General features: G+C 29.1%; 1 protein-coding gene across 3 annotated transcripts in view; it reads left to right on the top strand.

Annotated features, from left to right (window-relative positions):
* Positions 1 to 13422, top strand: part of LOC118067060 (SET and MYND domain-containing protein 4-like) — a 98374-nt gene that overhangs the window by 73970 nt on the left and 10982 nt on the right. The window contains exons 6-8 of one of the 3 annotated variants that reach the window (XM_035083594.1): positions 843 to 1181; positions 1844 to 2045; positions 4423 to 4638. In XM_035083594.1, the coding sequence (XP_034939485.1) occupies positions 843 to 1181; positions 1844 to 2045; positions 4423 to 4638 (757 nt within the window). The remainder of the gene's footprint in view (positions 1 to 842; positions 1182 to 1843; positions 2046 to 4422; positions 4639 to 13422) is intronic. The other 2 variants (XM_035083597.1, XM_035083596.1) reach the window with 2 other exon arrangements.

Below are 13422 nucleotides of genomic sequence, written 5' to 3'. Positions count from 1 at the left end.
TATAACCCGCAACTTATCCTGCACCAGGTCAACCTCTTAATCTAAACAATTTCTTAGTTGAAATTTCCAAACTTCTCTACAACCTTCAACAGAGCCTTTCTTCCTCTAACAGCAACCATTTTTCTGACATCTCTAAACTCTCTAACGCCTGCCATTTCCTCATCCACAATGTGAGTCGTTGCTTTTCCTGAAGTAAATCAGCTTGTGCTAGTAGACATAGAGATGAGATAAAACACCCGTACCTGACTTCTTTTCTACCTTTAGATCTAATACTGTCGAAAAAACTTAGAAGAGATTGCGAGAACAGACTGCACGTAAGAGTGCCTCCTACTTTGCCAACTTTTTCAACTCCGCTCCAAAACCCTGATTCCATGGCCTAGCCTTAGAAAAAAGAGAAAAATTGATCATCAGTTGTATTAGAGGTAATCATTACAATCTTAACTACAGACTCTCTCATATCTACCTCTCTCGTGCCTCCCGCTGCAACTGTGGTGATCCCTCTCAAGATATCTTGCATGTCACGGTTGTACATTATACACGGTTTATGTACTTTATTTAAGTAAAAGAAAAAATTACGCATTGGAAAAACTCAAATATATTGCATAGAACTTGTTTGTAATTGTTTATAACAATTTACATAAACGAAAAGTAGCCTATAATGTTTCTGACAATGCCCTCTACAGATCTGCAAAATTTAGTCGCAATTGGATTAACGGTTTCGGAGATTACCGCAAACAGACAGACAAACAGACACCAAATATTTATATAGCAGTATAGATTATACTTTTCTACACTACAAAAAGTGTTATGTCTTATGAAACATATTTTTCTTTATATTGTAGGATCTGGCATGAGCATTCTAAGTATGCTTGCTTTGAGGATGGTGACTCAAATTGGTTCGAAAGCTTGTGTGGAATTACGTGATGATTTGAAACAATCGAATAAAATTATTGAAACAGCAGTAAATACAGAAAAAAAAATCAGCAAATCATCGCGACGACGTTTAAGAAAGAAAAAACTCAAAGAAGGATGTGTCCAAATTGATAAAAGAGCCTACGATCTCGTTACTTTATCCGAGAAACGAACCCCAGTAGATTTTTTTGAAAGATCTCTCATGGCAGCATTCCTATTGAAATGTTTAGAACTTGTCAACTTCTTTGACACGTCATCAGTAGTTACAGGTAATGCCAGTATTTGATTGTAAATATAGAATTAAAAATTCCTACGATTTTTATCATGACACATTCATTATATTAAAAATTTTTGAAGGCCATTATTGTTTATTTAATTTACTTTAACAATTTCGAATTTTCTAATTGTTTGCTTGCTGGCTGTGATAACTATTCAGAAGTGAGTTTCAATAAGTATTGATACTATTTTACAATGATTTAAAAACTAAAAGTGAGTTTAAAATAAAATTTAAAGCTATTAATAGCTATAAATTTTATTAAATTTGATTAACTTAATGTAACAACTCGCGTTATGTAAAAATAATAGCATTTGTAGCAACCAAAATAGAGTTAGGATATGAAATATATATAGATATTGTGATACGACTAATAAGGTTATTGAGATTATTTAGACTATTAAGATTCATAGTTACGAAAAAATATTTCAATATAAAAAGGTGGATAAACATATTTTCATAGTGTTTTGAAATCGAAATGACAACAATTTATTCGAAAGCGATTAAGTAATAACAAAGTAGTGAATGAAAGTAATTAAATGCTTTTGTTTAATTAATAACTCATTTGTTGCGACAAAAAATTTTGGAACATATTTTCAATGTTAGTTGAAAAGTTGAAAATGTTATATTATTAAAGCAGGTTTTTTTTAATTTTAGATGCATTATTAGAAGAGAAAATTGCAGTTGGTTCAATTCTTCTAAGAAATCTGCAATTATTGCAATTCAATGCCCATGAAATTTTTGAAACTCAACATGGCAATGATCATCGATTTCGTGGGAGCAAAACTGTATACCTTGGAATAGCAATCTACCCGAGTGCTTCACGTTTTAACCATGATTGTTATCCTGCTGTCACCAGGTAACAGTTTGAATAATTATTACTTCAGTAACGTTACAATAAGCTTATTATTATCATTGTATTCTCGTGTAAGTTCTGAAATTGTATAATTATTCATGCATGTCATAGTGTTCTAACTTACAATTAATTGAATAAACTTTATCCTATCAGGTTTTTTTGTTGGTTTAATTAATTACATGTAGTTCGATTTAATTAATTGATAGTAAATCACATAGCACATTATATTTCTACGTATATAGGGTGAACTACTTCAAGTTTATCATCCACTTGCTTATCACTTTTTTAAATGTAAAAACTTCCAACAGTTGAAGATCAAATTAGTACGATTAATAGAGACTTGAGTGTGCTTAAGAAGCTAACTAATTTGATAGATATTATAAAAGAAAGAATATTAAAATGGGTGAAGGTCATCAAAAATATGATCTAGACATGAATTAGTAAATATTGCATAAAAAGAATTTTTGTTTTCTAAACGTAGATAAAAAATGACAAGTATAATAAAAATACTACTGTCTAACAGTGAGTTCTCAATCTTTGATATACTAAAAACCAGTGCTTACCATAAGTGAGAGTATAATGGCTACTACAATAAATAAGAAAACTTGAAAGTTACAGACCTGGACTAAGGATGACTTAGACAAATAAATGGTAATAAAGGTGCGTAACAATTGGGCGTACTAACATAAAGAACAAAGCTGCAATTTAAATGAATTTCTTGAAAAGTAATTGTATAACCGTATTTGTGAATTCAGTTTTATTTGAAGAGTCGTTGCCCCTCATCAGACGCAGTAACAGCTAGGCTAAAACTACATGTAACGTGAGGAAGTATCCAAAATCTTTATTAGGGGTTAACTTTGCGGGTCTCAAAATTCAGTTGGATTGGAGAATCTCTCTTGAGAGTGGGAGAGAAATCCTCACTCACAAAGAGTCACCTGTTCACTCTTAGAAAGGTCTAACTCTGAGAAGAGTTCTACTGTAATAGCTATGTAAATAAGTTAAAAAAAACATCGACGTTGTTATGGATCCAAGAGTAACAAGATAGAAAAATTTTCAGAGATAAGTTCTTTATTGTAAGTTCGAAAATTCTAACGTCAACTTTCTTACAATGTTCAAAAAATAAGTACTAGGTTTAAGGAAAATGCATCCTTTATATACTGTGGTGGTTAGGAAAATGCATAAAGAGAGGGTTAACTGATAACTGATTTCTCCGAACGTATAACTATTTTGAAACTTATGCCAAATATTTTTAACTGATTCTTTCGTCGATAATTTCATTTTATTATCAAAGTCTACTTGACATAGAGTGTGATTGTAGATTTCGGAACCACGCCAATTAGTTAATCAAGAGAAATCTTGATATTCAACTCATTCTGTTACAAAGTCTATTATTGAAGATTTCAAAAACTCTGTATCAGACTCGTGAAAGGGCTAGATTTTTGATCGGTGTTTTTTCTTTTTACGATTGCAAAATAAACAAATTTTACGATTGTCTTCAACACTTTATCGCTTTTAATAGGAATGTCTTTTAAAGTTTAAATCGTGTTCCATTAAAATTGATATAGTAAAACTAGTAAGTTGATTTGATGACGTTGATACCTTTAAAATCGTATCCGTGTCTTTTTCAAATATTTTCATTACTACGGTAAATGTTTTATAACACTTCCTATGATAACCACTGTCGTAATTTTTAACATATTTTAATATATTTTGACATTTTTTAAATGTTTCTTTAGAAAACAAAATCACATTTTTACTAGTCTTGTTATAAAATAGAAAATTTATATTACCTCCTATAATTATGAGTTGGTTTCACTGTATTTTTATACCGATTGCAAGATTTTAAGTCAAAATACCATCTTGAACTTTTGAAGTTGAGCGTATACTGGTCTCGGTCAAACTGAGTGCTTTGAAAATTTATCTCGAATCTTAATCTTGTGTTACATGTAAAGAGATTGTAGAACCTTCAGATTTGTCCAACTGTTTAGGTACTGTTTTGAAATAGTTATTTACCCAATACCTGTATAAAGTTCATCATCTGAAATTCCACCAATATTATGTTACCCGCATTCATGCAGACAAATCACGTTTTCTCGCTTGCATTCAACCTTGTACTGTATGTGTCTGACGAGATGTTATACCGTTTAGATGGGTCTGGCTTTATAATACTGTCACAGTATCGTTATTCAAATAACACATCTAAATTTTAGCTTTTATGCTTTGATGACTGTCTAACTGGCACTGGCTCTCACTCTGTTAATAATTATTTGACTATGTTTAAGCAAATGAATGAATTTTAACTATTTCGCATTGATTTGTAATACTCTATTTTTAAATAATATAGGTTATTAATTCAAAGAAAACCGAATATTTTGTGCAGATATTTTGCTGGAAGAAATATCATTTTACGGGCCACTCGTCCTTTGAAACCAGGAGAAGTTGTGGCAGAAAATTATGGACCTATCTTCACAAAGCGTAACTTAAAAGTTCGTCAAAGATGTCTCGAGGGGCGTTACTGGTTTCGATGTGCATGTAGAGCATGCACTGAAGATTGGCCAAACTTTGACGATTTGATTAACAAACAGCCACGGATTAAGTGAGTCAACATTGATTAGATTATTATGATAGAAGCTGTAGAATACTAAAATTCATAGTTGAAAGATTTATCAATTATAAATTGAAAATTAATCTTCTCTATACACAATTCATTAATAAAACTTACTTATTCCAACTTGATAGTTAGATTCACAATAAACGTACTTCTTCTGTTTTTTTTTTCATATTTAAAGTTAAAACTATAGAGTGAATAGTTTTTAAACCTTTGCATTTTAAAAGTTATTACTCTAAGCTAATTTACATTTTCGTAACTATCATAAAATAAACTGCACTCCATTTTTGAGGTTCTACTTGAAAAAATTTCTCGTCACCTTAATTCAAAAGTATCAACAATTTTCAGTGTTGGTACCTTATGATAGGATCATAGAATATGATATCAGTCCAAGTTTCTTTTTTATACTGCTATTATATTCAACAGATCATTCTATTTTTAGTTGCTTACTTCAAGGATTACCCGGGCAACAAATTTTACCTCATGAAAATACTAGACATACTCAGTATATTTTTATTAGATACATACTACTATTACACTTACACACATTGAATTAAAGTGATAAACTTATATTTACACCAAATCTGCACTTCACATACACACTGCGTTTTTTTGTACCATTACATTGGGTTTACACTTGGCTGCACCGAATTTACCGTCACACCACATTCATACTTAATGCACGCTAAATGGGCAAATATAATGTGGGTGTTGACTGAATGTCAAAAAAGCCCTGTTTGGTTTTTTTTACACTTCTCTTTATGCTAACAGATAAAATATGTAAGTATTCTTGGTTTGTCGCTTTTATTAGTTGCTACACTGCAAATCCGAGATGATTCATACATGTGTAAAATTTATCATTTGATGCGTGTTACATGTATAACGCCATTAATAAACTATATTACGTGTGTAAATTTTTCACACACTGTTATGTGTAAAAGAAGTGTTTACAAAATTGCTATAGTTCATTTATGACGTCATACATTATCTGTATGGATTTCAACCATATGTGACGGGATTTTGAATTTGCAATGCAATGATGATTGGTTTCATTGTTCACTTAAAATAATTTTTAACGTATATACATACAAATATGTTTGCGATGTTTAATATTGAAGAAGAAAAACTGCTTGTTTCGTAAAATGTAAAATTGTTAAAATAATACCGCATTTACTCCAAGGTTACAATAGAGAAGTACCATCAACACACGATGTAAATACTGTTTACAGGATAAAAATATGCTTTAAGGTAGTTCTAGCATATACACGGAAAAAAACCGAACTCGAAATTTCCCTAGTTATTAATCAAAATAAAACGAAAATTAGTAAGCTTTATAGTAATCGGGAAACAGTTCGAGTTTTTATGAGAAATTTCGAAGCTTTTTGGAAAAATTACGATTGAGTGAACATTAATTTTTAAATTCCCCATTCCAAATTTTTACAAAGTCGATATTAAAATAATGAAATTGATATGTTAAATTACTCTAAAAGGTTAGTATATTTTAAAAAGACTGTATCATTTTTATTACTAAGAGAATTGAAATTTTTATAAAGAACTATAAAAAATGATAATAATAATAATAATAATAATAATAATAATAATAATAATAATAATAATAATAATAATAATAATAATAAATATTAAATACAAATATTAATAAATATTGAATACAAATATTTATAAATATTGAATACAATTCACAGTATTTTCTACAATCATTTATTTTATTTTTTTTCGTAAATAATATAATTCAATAACACAAACATAAATATTGAGGAACACCATAAATAATATTATTATTTGTTCATTCTATACCCATCTTTTTGCTATATATTCAAAACTTTTTCCGAAGCGAGTTTTATACGTGACTAAACTAGTTCGAATTTGAGGCCATGTCAACCAAATAAATTTTGACACTTGTGTGTTAATTATTTCATATGCTCTGAAATGTTCATTTAGGCAACAAAACAACCGCTTTCCTATAACTGATATGGTACTAGAATCGTTTACAATTAAATAATAGACTTCATAAAAAATTGGTTTATTGTCACCTGGTATAGCTAATATCATGTTGGGTTTTAAAACATGTCCTTCATAAGATACCCATTTTGTGACTGATAGCATATGGATTGATTGTAATTCGTTGCAATTTTGATATAAATCATGCCCTATTAGATCTTTTACAGCCATTTTTTTGATTGGACCAGTAATTAATATTGGAATTGTTTGCGGTACTAAAAATGTATAATTTAAAATCAATTGATGCTTCAATGCTAGGGTATAAAATATATTACGACGACTAACAGAGACATGAGAAGTTATTTTTGAAGAACGATGCTTTCGTTCAAAACTTATGCAAGCTATGTGCCACAAAGGACCAAGCATATTCATTGCTCTTGGATAATGGATAAGAAGATAGTGCTTAGGGTTTTAAGAATTAGGGAATAAAGTTTGCAATTGGGATAAATAATCAGAAATTAAATCAGCAAGATATTCATGGGACTGGAATTGACAAAATTTTTCAGTGACGAATAGTACAATTTCTTGTAATATTTGTACAAATTGCCATTGATCATTGTTTGGAGGTATTAAATGACCTATTATTAATGTAATATTTCGCATTAAACAAAGCATTTCAGCTGCGCCCATAGAGTATTTTTTATTTTTTAAATGTGTTTCACTGAATTCTGGCGGTCTGTATTGTCGATCATTGAAGTTATAATTAAACCCAAATAACAAATCATTTAATGTTTTTATAGAAAAATATTCACATTCGATAATGTAATAATAAAAAATTAAACCAATGTCGTACTGACATACACCCTCTAGTAAATCATGCAGCAAGTCTACAGAGTAATTAGTTGTTAAATGAAAATCTGATAGAGAATGGAAGATACACAGCTTCATAATTCCTCTCGATTGACCATCGTCAGCTGCTAAATCTGTTTTTTAACTTATTTTATCACGAAGAACACAGTTTTTATCATTAAATACTTTATCAATATCATTTCGTTTAGTGTAACAGAAACGACAAAAGTAAGTTGCATTAAAATTTTCAAGTAAGCCAAACATTTGATGCAGACCCAAATTATCACCAACAATGCAAATTAATTTAAAATAAATCTTTTTAACTTCGCGATCAATTATAACTTCAATGCCATTGACCTCTAAATGATTAATTTCTTCAATAGCGGGATAAAAATCTTAGAGTTCTGATGACCCAGTGCATTAAACAATCCCAATAAAAAAATACTTGATTCTTTTGATTAGTACTCAGGTGGAAGACAAGCAATTTTCACATATAACGCACAACATTTTTGTAATTCTTTGTGGGCAGCTTAAGGATTATTTGTTTCATATTCATCACTATACAACAACAATGGTAAAATAATTTTCTTTTCAAAATTTTTAATTTTGAGTTTCTATAATTTACCTTGAATTACATTGTGACAAAGAGATGAGCAGTTATTCAATTTTTCAATATAAATTTTTTTGATAATCAACTATTCTAACAATTGGTAAAATCAAAGTACCAAGTCTTTCAAATTTTTTAAATATCGTATGTTCTGAGTTTAAATTATGGAACGGTTTTTTAATGTGATCGAACATCTCTTGCATCTCATTTAATCCATTCTGACTTTCGCCAAGTGCCAAAAATCTTGTACATACTTTTTCTTTTAATATGTCTAAACATTCGTCTAATAATAATAATCGGAAGTCTTCAATTGACATAGCAACTCGTTTTCTTGGTAAGTCTTTAATACAGTACCACTTAATTACAAATACATCATGCTCTCGTTTACGATGTTTCCAAAAGCTGTAATATAATAAAAAACTGCGCTTGCAATCACTTTCCATACATCTATACGCGGTTAAAGTCCTATGAGCAACTTTAATATGTAACAAGAGATCTAAATTAGTTTTTAATTGTTGTTCACAACAAAAACAAATATTCATTTTTACATAGAATAATCAAAAACAAACTTGGATGAAATTTTTTTAAATTAATTTGTAGAATATTCTTCCACTAATTAAAAGACAAATACTGAATATTATTCTTTGATCATTTTTGATAAAAATAAATTTTAAAATACCATTAACATAAATAACTAATAAAAATTATAAATGCTAAATTAAGTCTTGAAAATGCGTTTTGAATTAATTTCTTACAAAACATATTAACTCTTGTACTGATTGTGAAAAATGTTTTGTTTTCATAGGAATATCATAACAACCAGCTTGAATAAATAACCACGAATTTAGTGCAGCTTCTGGATATTTGTAATCGAGAGCTTGATAAATTTTTAACGCAAGATCTACTGCAGTTAAAAAATCACTAACGCGATATTTATTATCATCAACGATAACATAAACGTCTTCCACTTCTCTGAGAGTTCCAATGATCACTGGAATAGGCTGTAATGTTAACTTCAAATTTCGGAGATGCTCCCTTTTTTCTTCAATTACACGATCTAAGTTTGCGATAGTCTGAAACAATTTACAATCATATTGATGTTTTGAAGCATGTAATATAGAAATATCATTGCAAATTCATGTGCAAAGCTTTAACTTAAATAAACTGGTAAGAATACATATAAACATCACATGGATATTTACCGGTACAATGATGAATAGCCCGTCTCTACTTTCTTGTAAAGTGGCGCGACGTTTTTTGATCTCTTGTATTTTTTTAACTGGAGGTTCACCTAAATCCTTTGTTACTTCATTTTGTGGCTTTGTAACATATGCAGTGCTCATTAATAATGGCAGTAAATGGAGAAATACAGCATCTTGTTTTGCTAGAAGAAATTGTTATTCTTAAAATTCTGATAGTCCTCACAATTTATCCTGAAAAAAATAAATGAATAGTTACCTGCAGGAAGTGTTGCCAATGAATCTACTAGTACCTGGTCAGATGTACTTCTTGCTTTCCTACTTTGACGTAATTTTTGCAATAATTTCAACTTGATGAGCGGCCAATTTTGAAATACACGGAGAAAACTGAAGCTCAATTTTTAATAAATTTTATATAAAAATGTATAGAAGAATTACTAAATTTTTATTGTTTTCCAAAACCCACAGAATGTTTTGTTAATTACTACTGAATGCTGTTTGAAATTATTGATATTACTTAGAATTATTTTTACATAAATTTTATTATTAAAGTTATTCAAAAGTAGTAGAAAATTTTCTATGTTGTAATTTAATTTTTATTTTATATAATTAAAATTTTATGAAATGTTGAAAAGAAAAATTACAAAAGCTTACGAATTGTTAATAATAATTCTTATAAACAAATTTATCTTTTAAATGTTTTATTATATATGTTTTATAATCATGTCATACACTAGCAGCTTACAATACTCTTGAGTAAGATTTAGTTTATAAACGTGGATCATTATAGATTACTCAAATCCATCTTTTTGCAACGTATTCTTTACCATCACCAAGTAAAATTTTATAAGTTATTATATTATAACGTATATCAATCCAATATAATGGTATAAATGAGTAAACATTTTTTTCAATCTCGTACGCTTGAAAATGATGATTATAATATGCAATTAACTTTTGTGTAAGAGCGATCAATTTATGTGATTCACATAAAACTAAATAATTAATAAAAAAGAAATTTGGCCCATTTTCAGACGGGACCATCACTATCATTTCTGGTTTTAATGTGAAACCATCATAACAAATCCAATCAGTAACAGATACTTTTTTTTCTGAAGCTATCAATAGTAAAGTATTATAAAAATATTTGTAGTTATTAAGTTCATGTATCAAAACTTCATTTTTCGCACCTGATATAAACTCATATTCTTCATCATGTGCTGTTAAAAAGTAATTATTAAGTACTAGTTGTTCTTTTAAAGCTAAAGTATAGCAAATATTCCGATGACTCATACACGGAGAGAAAAATCATATAATTTTTGTAGAGAAAATTTCAGAAAAATTACCATGCTCTCTTATAATGCGTGCGCGATCGACGACCAAAGTAAAAAGTATTTTACGATCATGTAAATATTATTAAATTGAAACGTAAATATTATCAAATTGAAACATAAAGAGTATTAGTCATAGCTTCATAAAAATTGTTGTGCTGGCATGGTAAAATTTAATGTGCTGTATTAGAAAACTTCCTTATCGATTTAGTAAAATTTCTAAGTATGCTTAACAATATTTATATATCAATGTATTAATTTCTCTACAGCTTATTATTTATTTTTGATTCAAAAAAAGGCTGTAACGTAAAAAATTAATAATGTTTTTTTGATTTAGGGAAATTAAGGAATCGCGGTTGAATTTGATAATGATAAAACACTTTTATGAATTATTAAATATATCTTTATTTAAATTAAAACCAATTTTTGAGAATAAATTTCGCACCATTAGATGCTCTTACAAGATTCGTAATCTTAAAGCTAAATAGGTCATCCAAATTTAGTACATCCCACGTATACTGATCGTTGTACAATCGATAACATTCAGTTTTTTCGTAGAGGAATGTACTTATTAATTTTTTAACCATAAGACATACTTTAATATTGCTACAAACTATAATATTATCTACTTTGTAAAAAATAGGAGCATCTTTATGTGGTACCATAATAACGTTTCCAATTTCTATAACATTGCTATAAAAATTAATTTTTTTTATGCAATTGATATAAATTAAATTACTAACAGACGCTGGCAGAAGTTTTGCGTACCCAGAATACCCGTTTAAATGTATTAATTTTATATTTTTTATTGTTTTAAATTCATAAGATAGACCCTCCGGTACTTTATTTATCAAAAAACGATAGTTTTGGCAAAGTTGATGCTTTATGGCGATAGTTTTGCAAACATTAACACGGCTTACAGCAGCATGAGAAGTAACTTTACACTGCCGATGTTTGGCTTCAAATCGCATCGTTGATATTTTCGATAATGGACCGCAAAGATGCATTACTCTTGAATAATGAACCATAAAATGATGTTTCGGTTTGAACGAATCAGGAAAGCATGTTGCCAATATTTCTAAATATTCAGTTATTACAACACCCAAGACGAGATAAGCGTTCTCGTCAACTTCATAGCTCATTAGTATATTTATAATTTTTTGCATTGATAAGAGTAATTGCCAGACTTCATTAGAATCAGGGATTAAATGGGATATTATTAAAGGCAAATGCAATGACAATGTTATCATTTCTGATGCATACATAATTATTTGTTTGTTCTTTATATGAGATTCAAGAATTTCTGAAGGTTTATTTTTAATGGGTCCATAATCAAAACCCTTTATTAAAGTATTAAGTTGTTCGAGAGTGAAAAATTTTGCATTTATAAAATAAGAAAGAATAAGAGCTATATCATATCTGCAAATACCTTCGAATACGTCGTGAATAATATCAACAGTGAAATTCTTTAGTGGATGAAAACCACCTATACCTTCCAACACACATCGTTCAACAATGCCAGTTTCCTTCGCATTATTTTTCAATAAATCTACTTCATAACTAGATTCAGATCGTATGATACACTGATCTTCTTTTAAAACACTATTAATTTCAGATCGATTTGTTAAACAAAACCGACAAAATTTTTTTTGATAAACACTTTCTGTAAACCCAAGTAAATAATGTACCCCCAGAATATCTCCAATTACTAAAGATAAACGAAAATATAATTGTTTATGTCCGTTCGGAAGATCGATAGTAATACCAGTGTGTTCTAACAATTCCAATTCTTGTTTAACTTTAGAAAAGATGATATTATTTTTTATATATTTTCGATCCAATGTGTTAAATAATATAAATAGAAAAATATTTTCAAGCTTGGATTGAAATCTTGGTGGCAAGCATGGTATTGATACATAAACCGCACCACATTTTGATATTCCACGATGGCTGCCCAACGGATTATTATTTTCATAGTCGTCATAATATAAAAAAAGTGGAAGAACTATTTTATCACCGTCATTGATAGTAAGTGTTTTCCACAATTCTCCTTGAATAAAGTTCGATATGATAGCAGTATTGTATTTTAGTGAATTTATATAATTTAATGTCTCATCGAAAATAGTTGGCATTTCGAAAAATTTTTTAAAAACTAAATGAAGTGGTATGAATTCTGCAGTTACCGGGATCATCTTCAAGTTTATTGTTTCATGTCGTCGCCGAAAGTCTTGCCTTTCACCTAACTGATATGATTGCGGAGGAATGAAATTCTTTAACTTTTTGAATTCGGCAAAAATATTGTATTCATTATTGAAATCATCGAGTTTATTAGTATAATCGTTCATGGTTTTTGCAATTTTGTTTTCGATTTTTGATTGAACCGATGAATCTTTATAGATTGTTTCGGAATTAAAAGTATCTGACACAACTTTAACCGTTTCAGTTAATACATTTTTCAATAACGTACGTACGTCATTCAAAATTTCCAATGATCGATTTCTAGAAATGTCAGGATAACTATAGATTTTCGCCGCAAAATGTACCCAGTCTTTAGAATTAATAAAAGAATTTGAGTCTACAACGAGTTGTGAGGTGGATGGTTCATTATTCAGTATTTGCGGATCAAACGGTAAATCATTGTCGTTAATTATTTCTTTTTTTTCTCAGTTGTATGCTCTGTAACACGCTGCTTTCTTTTTGGTGGAGGTTCCATTATTTTATCACTATGTTTTTTTTCTGCATGACATCTCATAGAGTTTATGGATTTAAAAATTCTTAAGCATGATGTTTTTCCACATGGAAAACTATTTAAATCGGAATGACTTCT

Source organism: Chelonus insularis, unplaced genomic scaffold (genome assembly GCF_013357705.1).
Source record: "Chelonus insularis isolate UGA/USDA-ARS -01 unplaced genomic scaffold, ASM1335770v1 contig_35_pilon, whole genome shotgun sequence".
NCBI classification, from domain to species: Eukaryota; Metazoa; Arthropoda; class Insecta; order Hymenoptera; family Braconidae; genus Chelonus; species Chelonus insularis.
The sequence above is the reverse complement of the archived record's forward strand: the minus strand, read 5'-3'. Positions and strand labels throughout refer to the sequence as shown.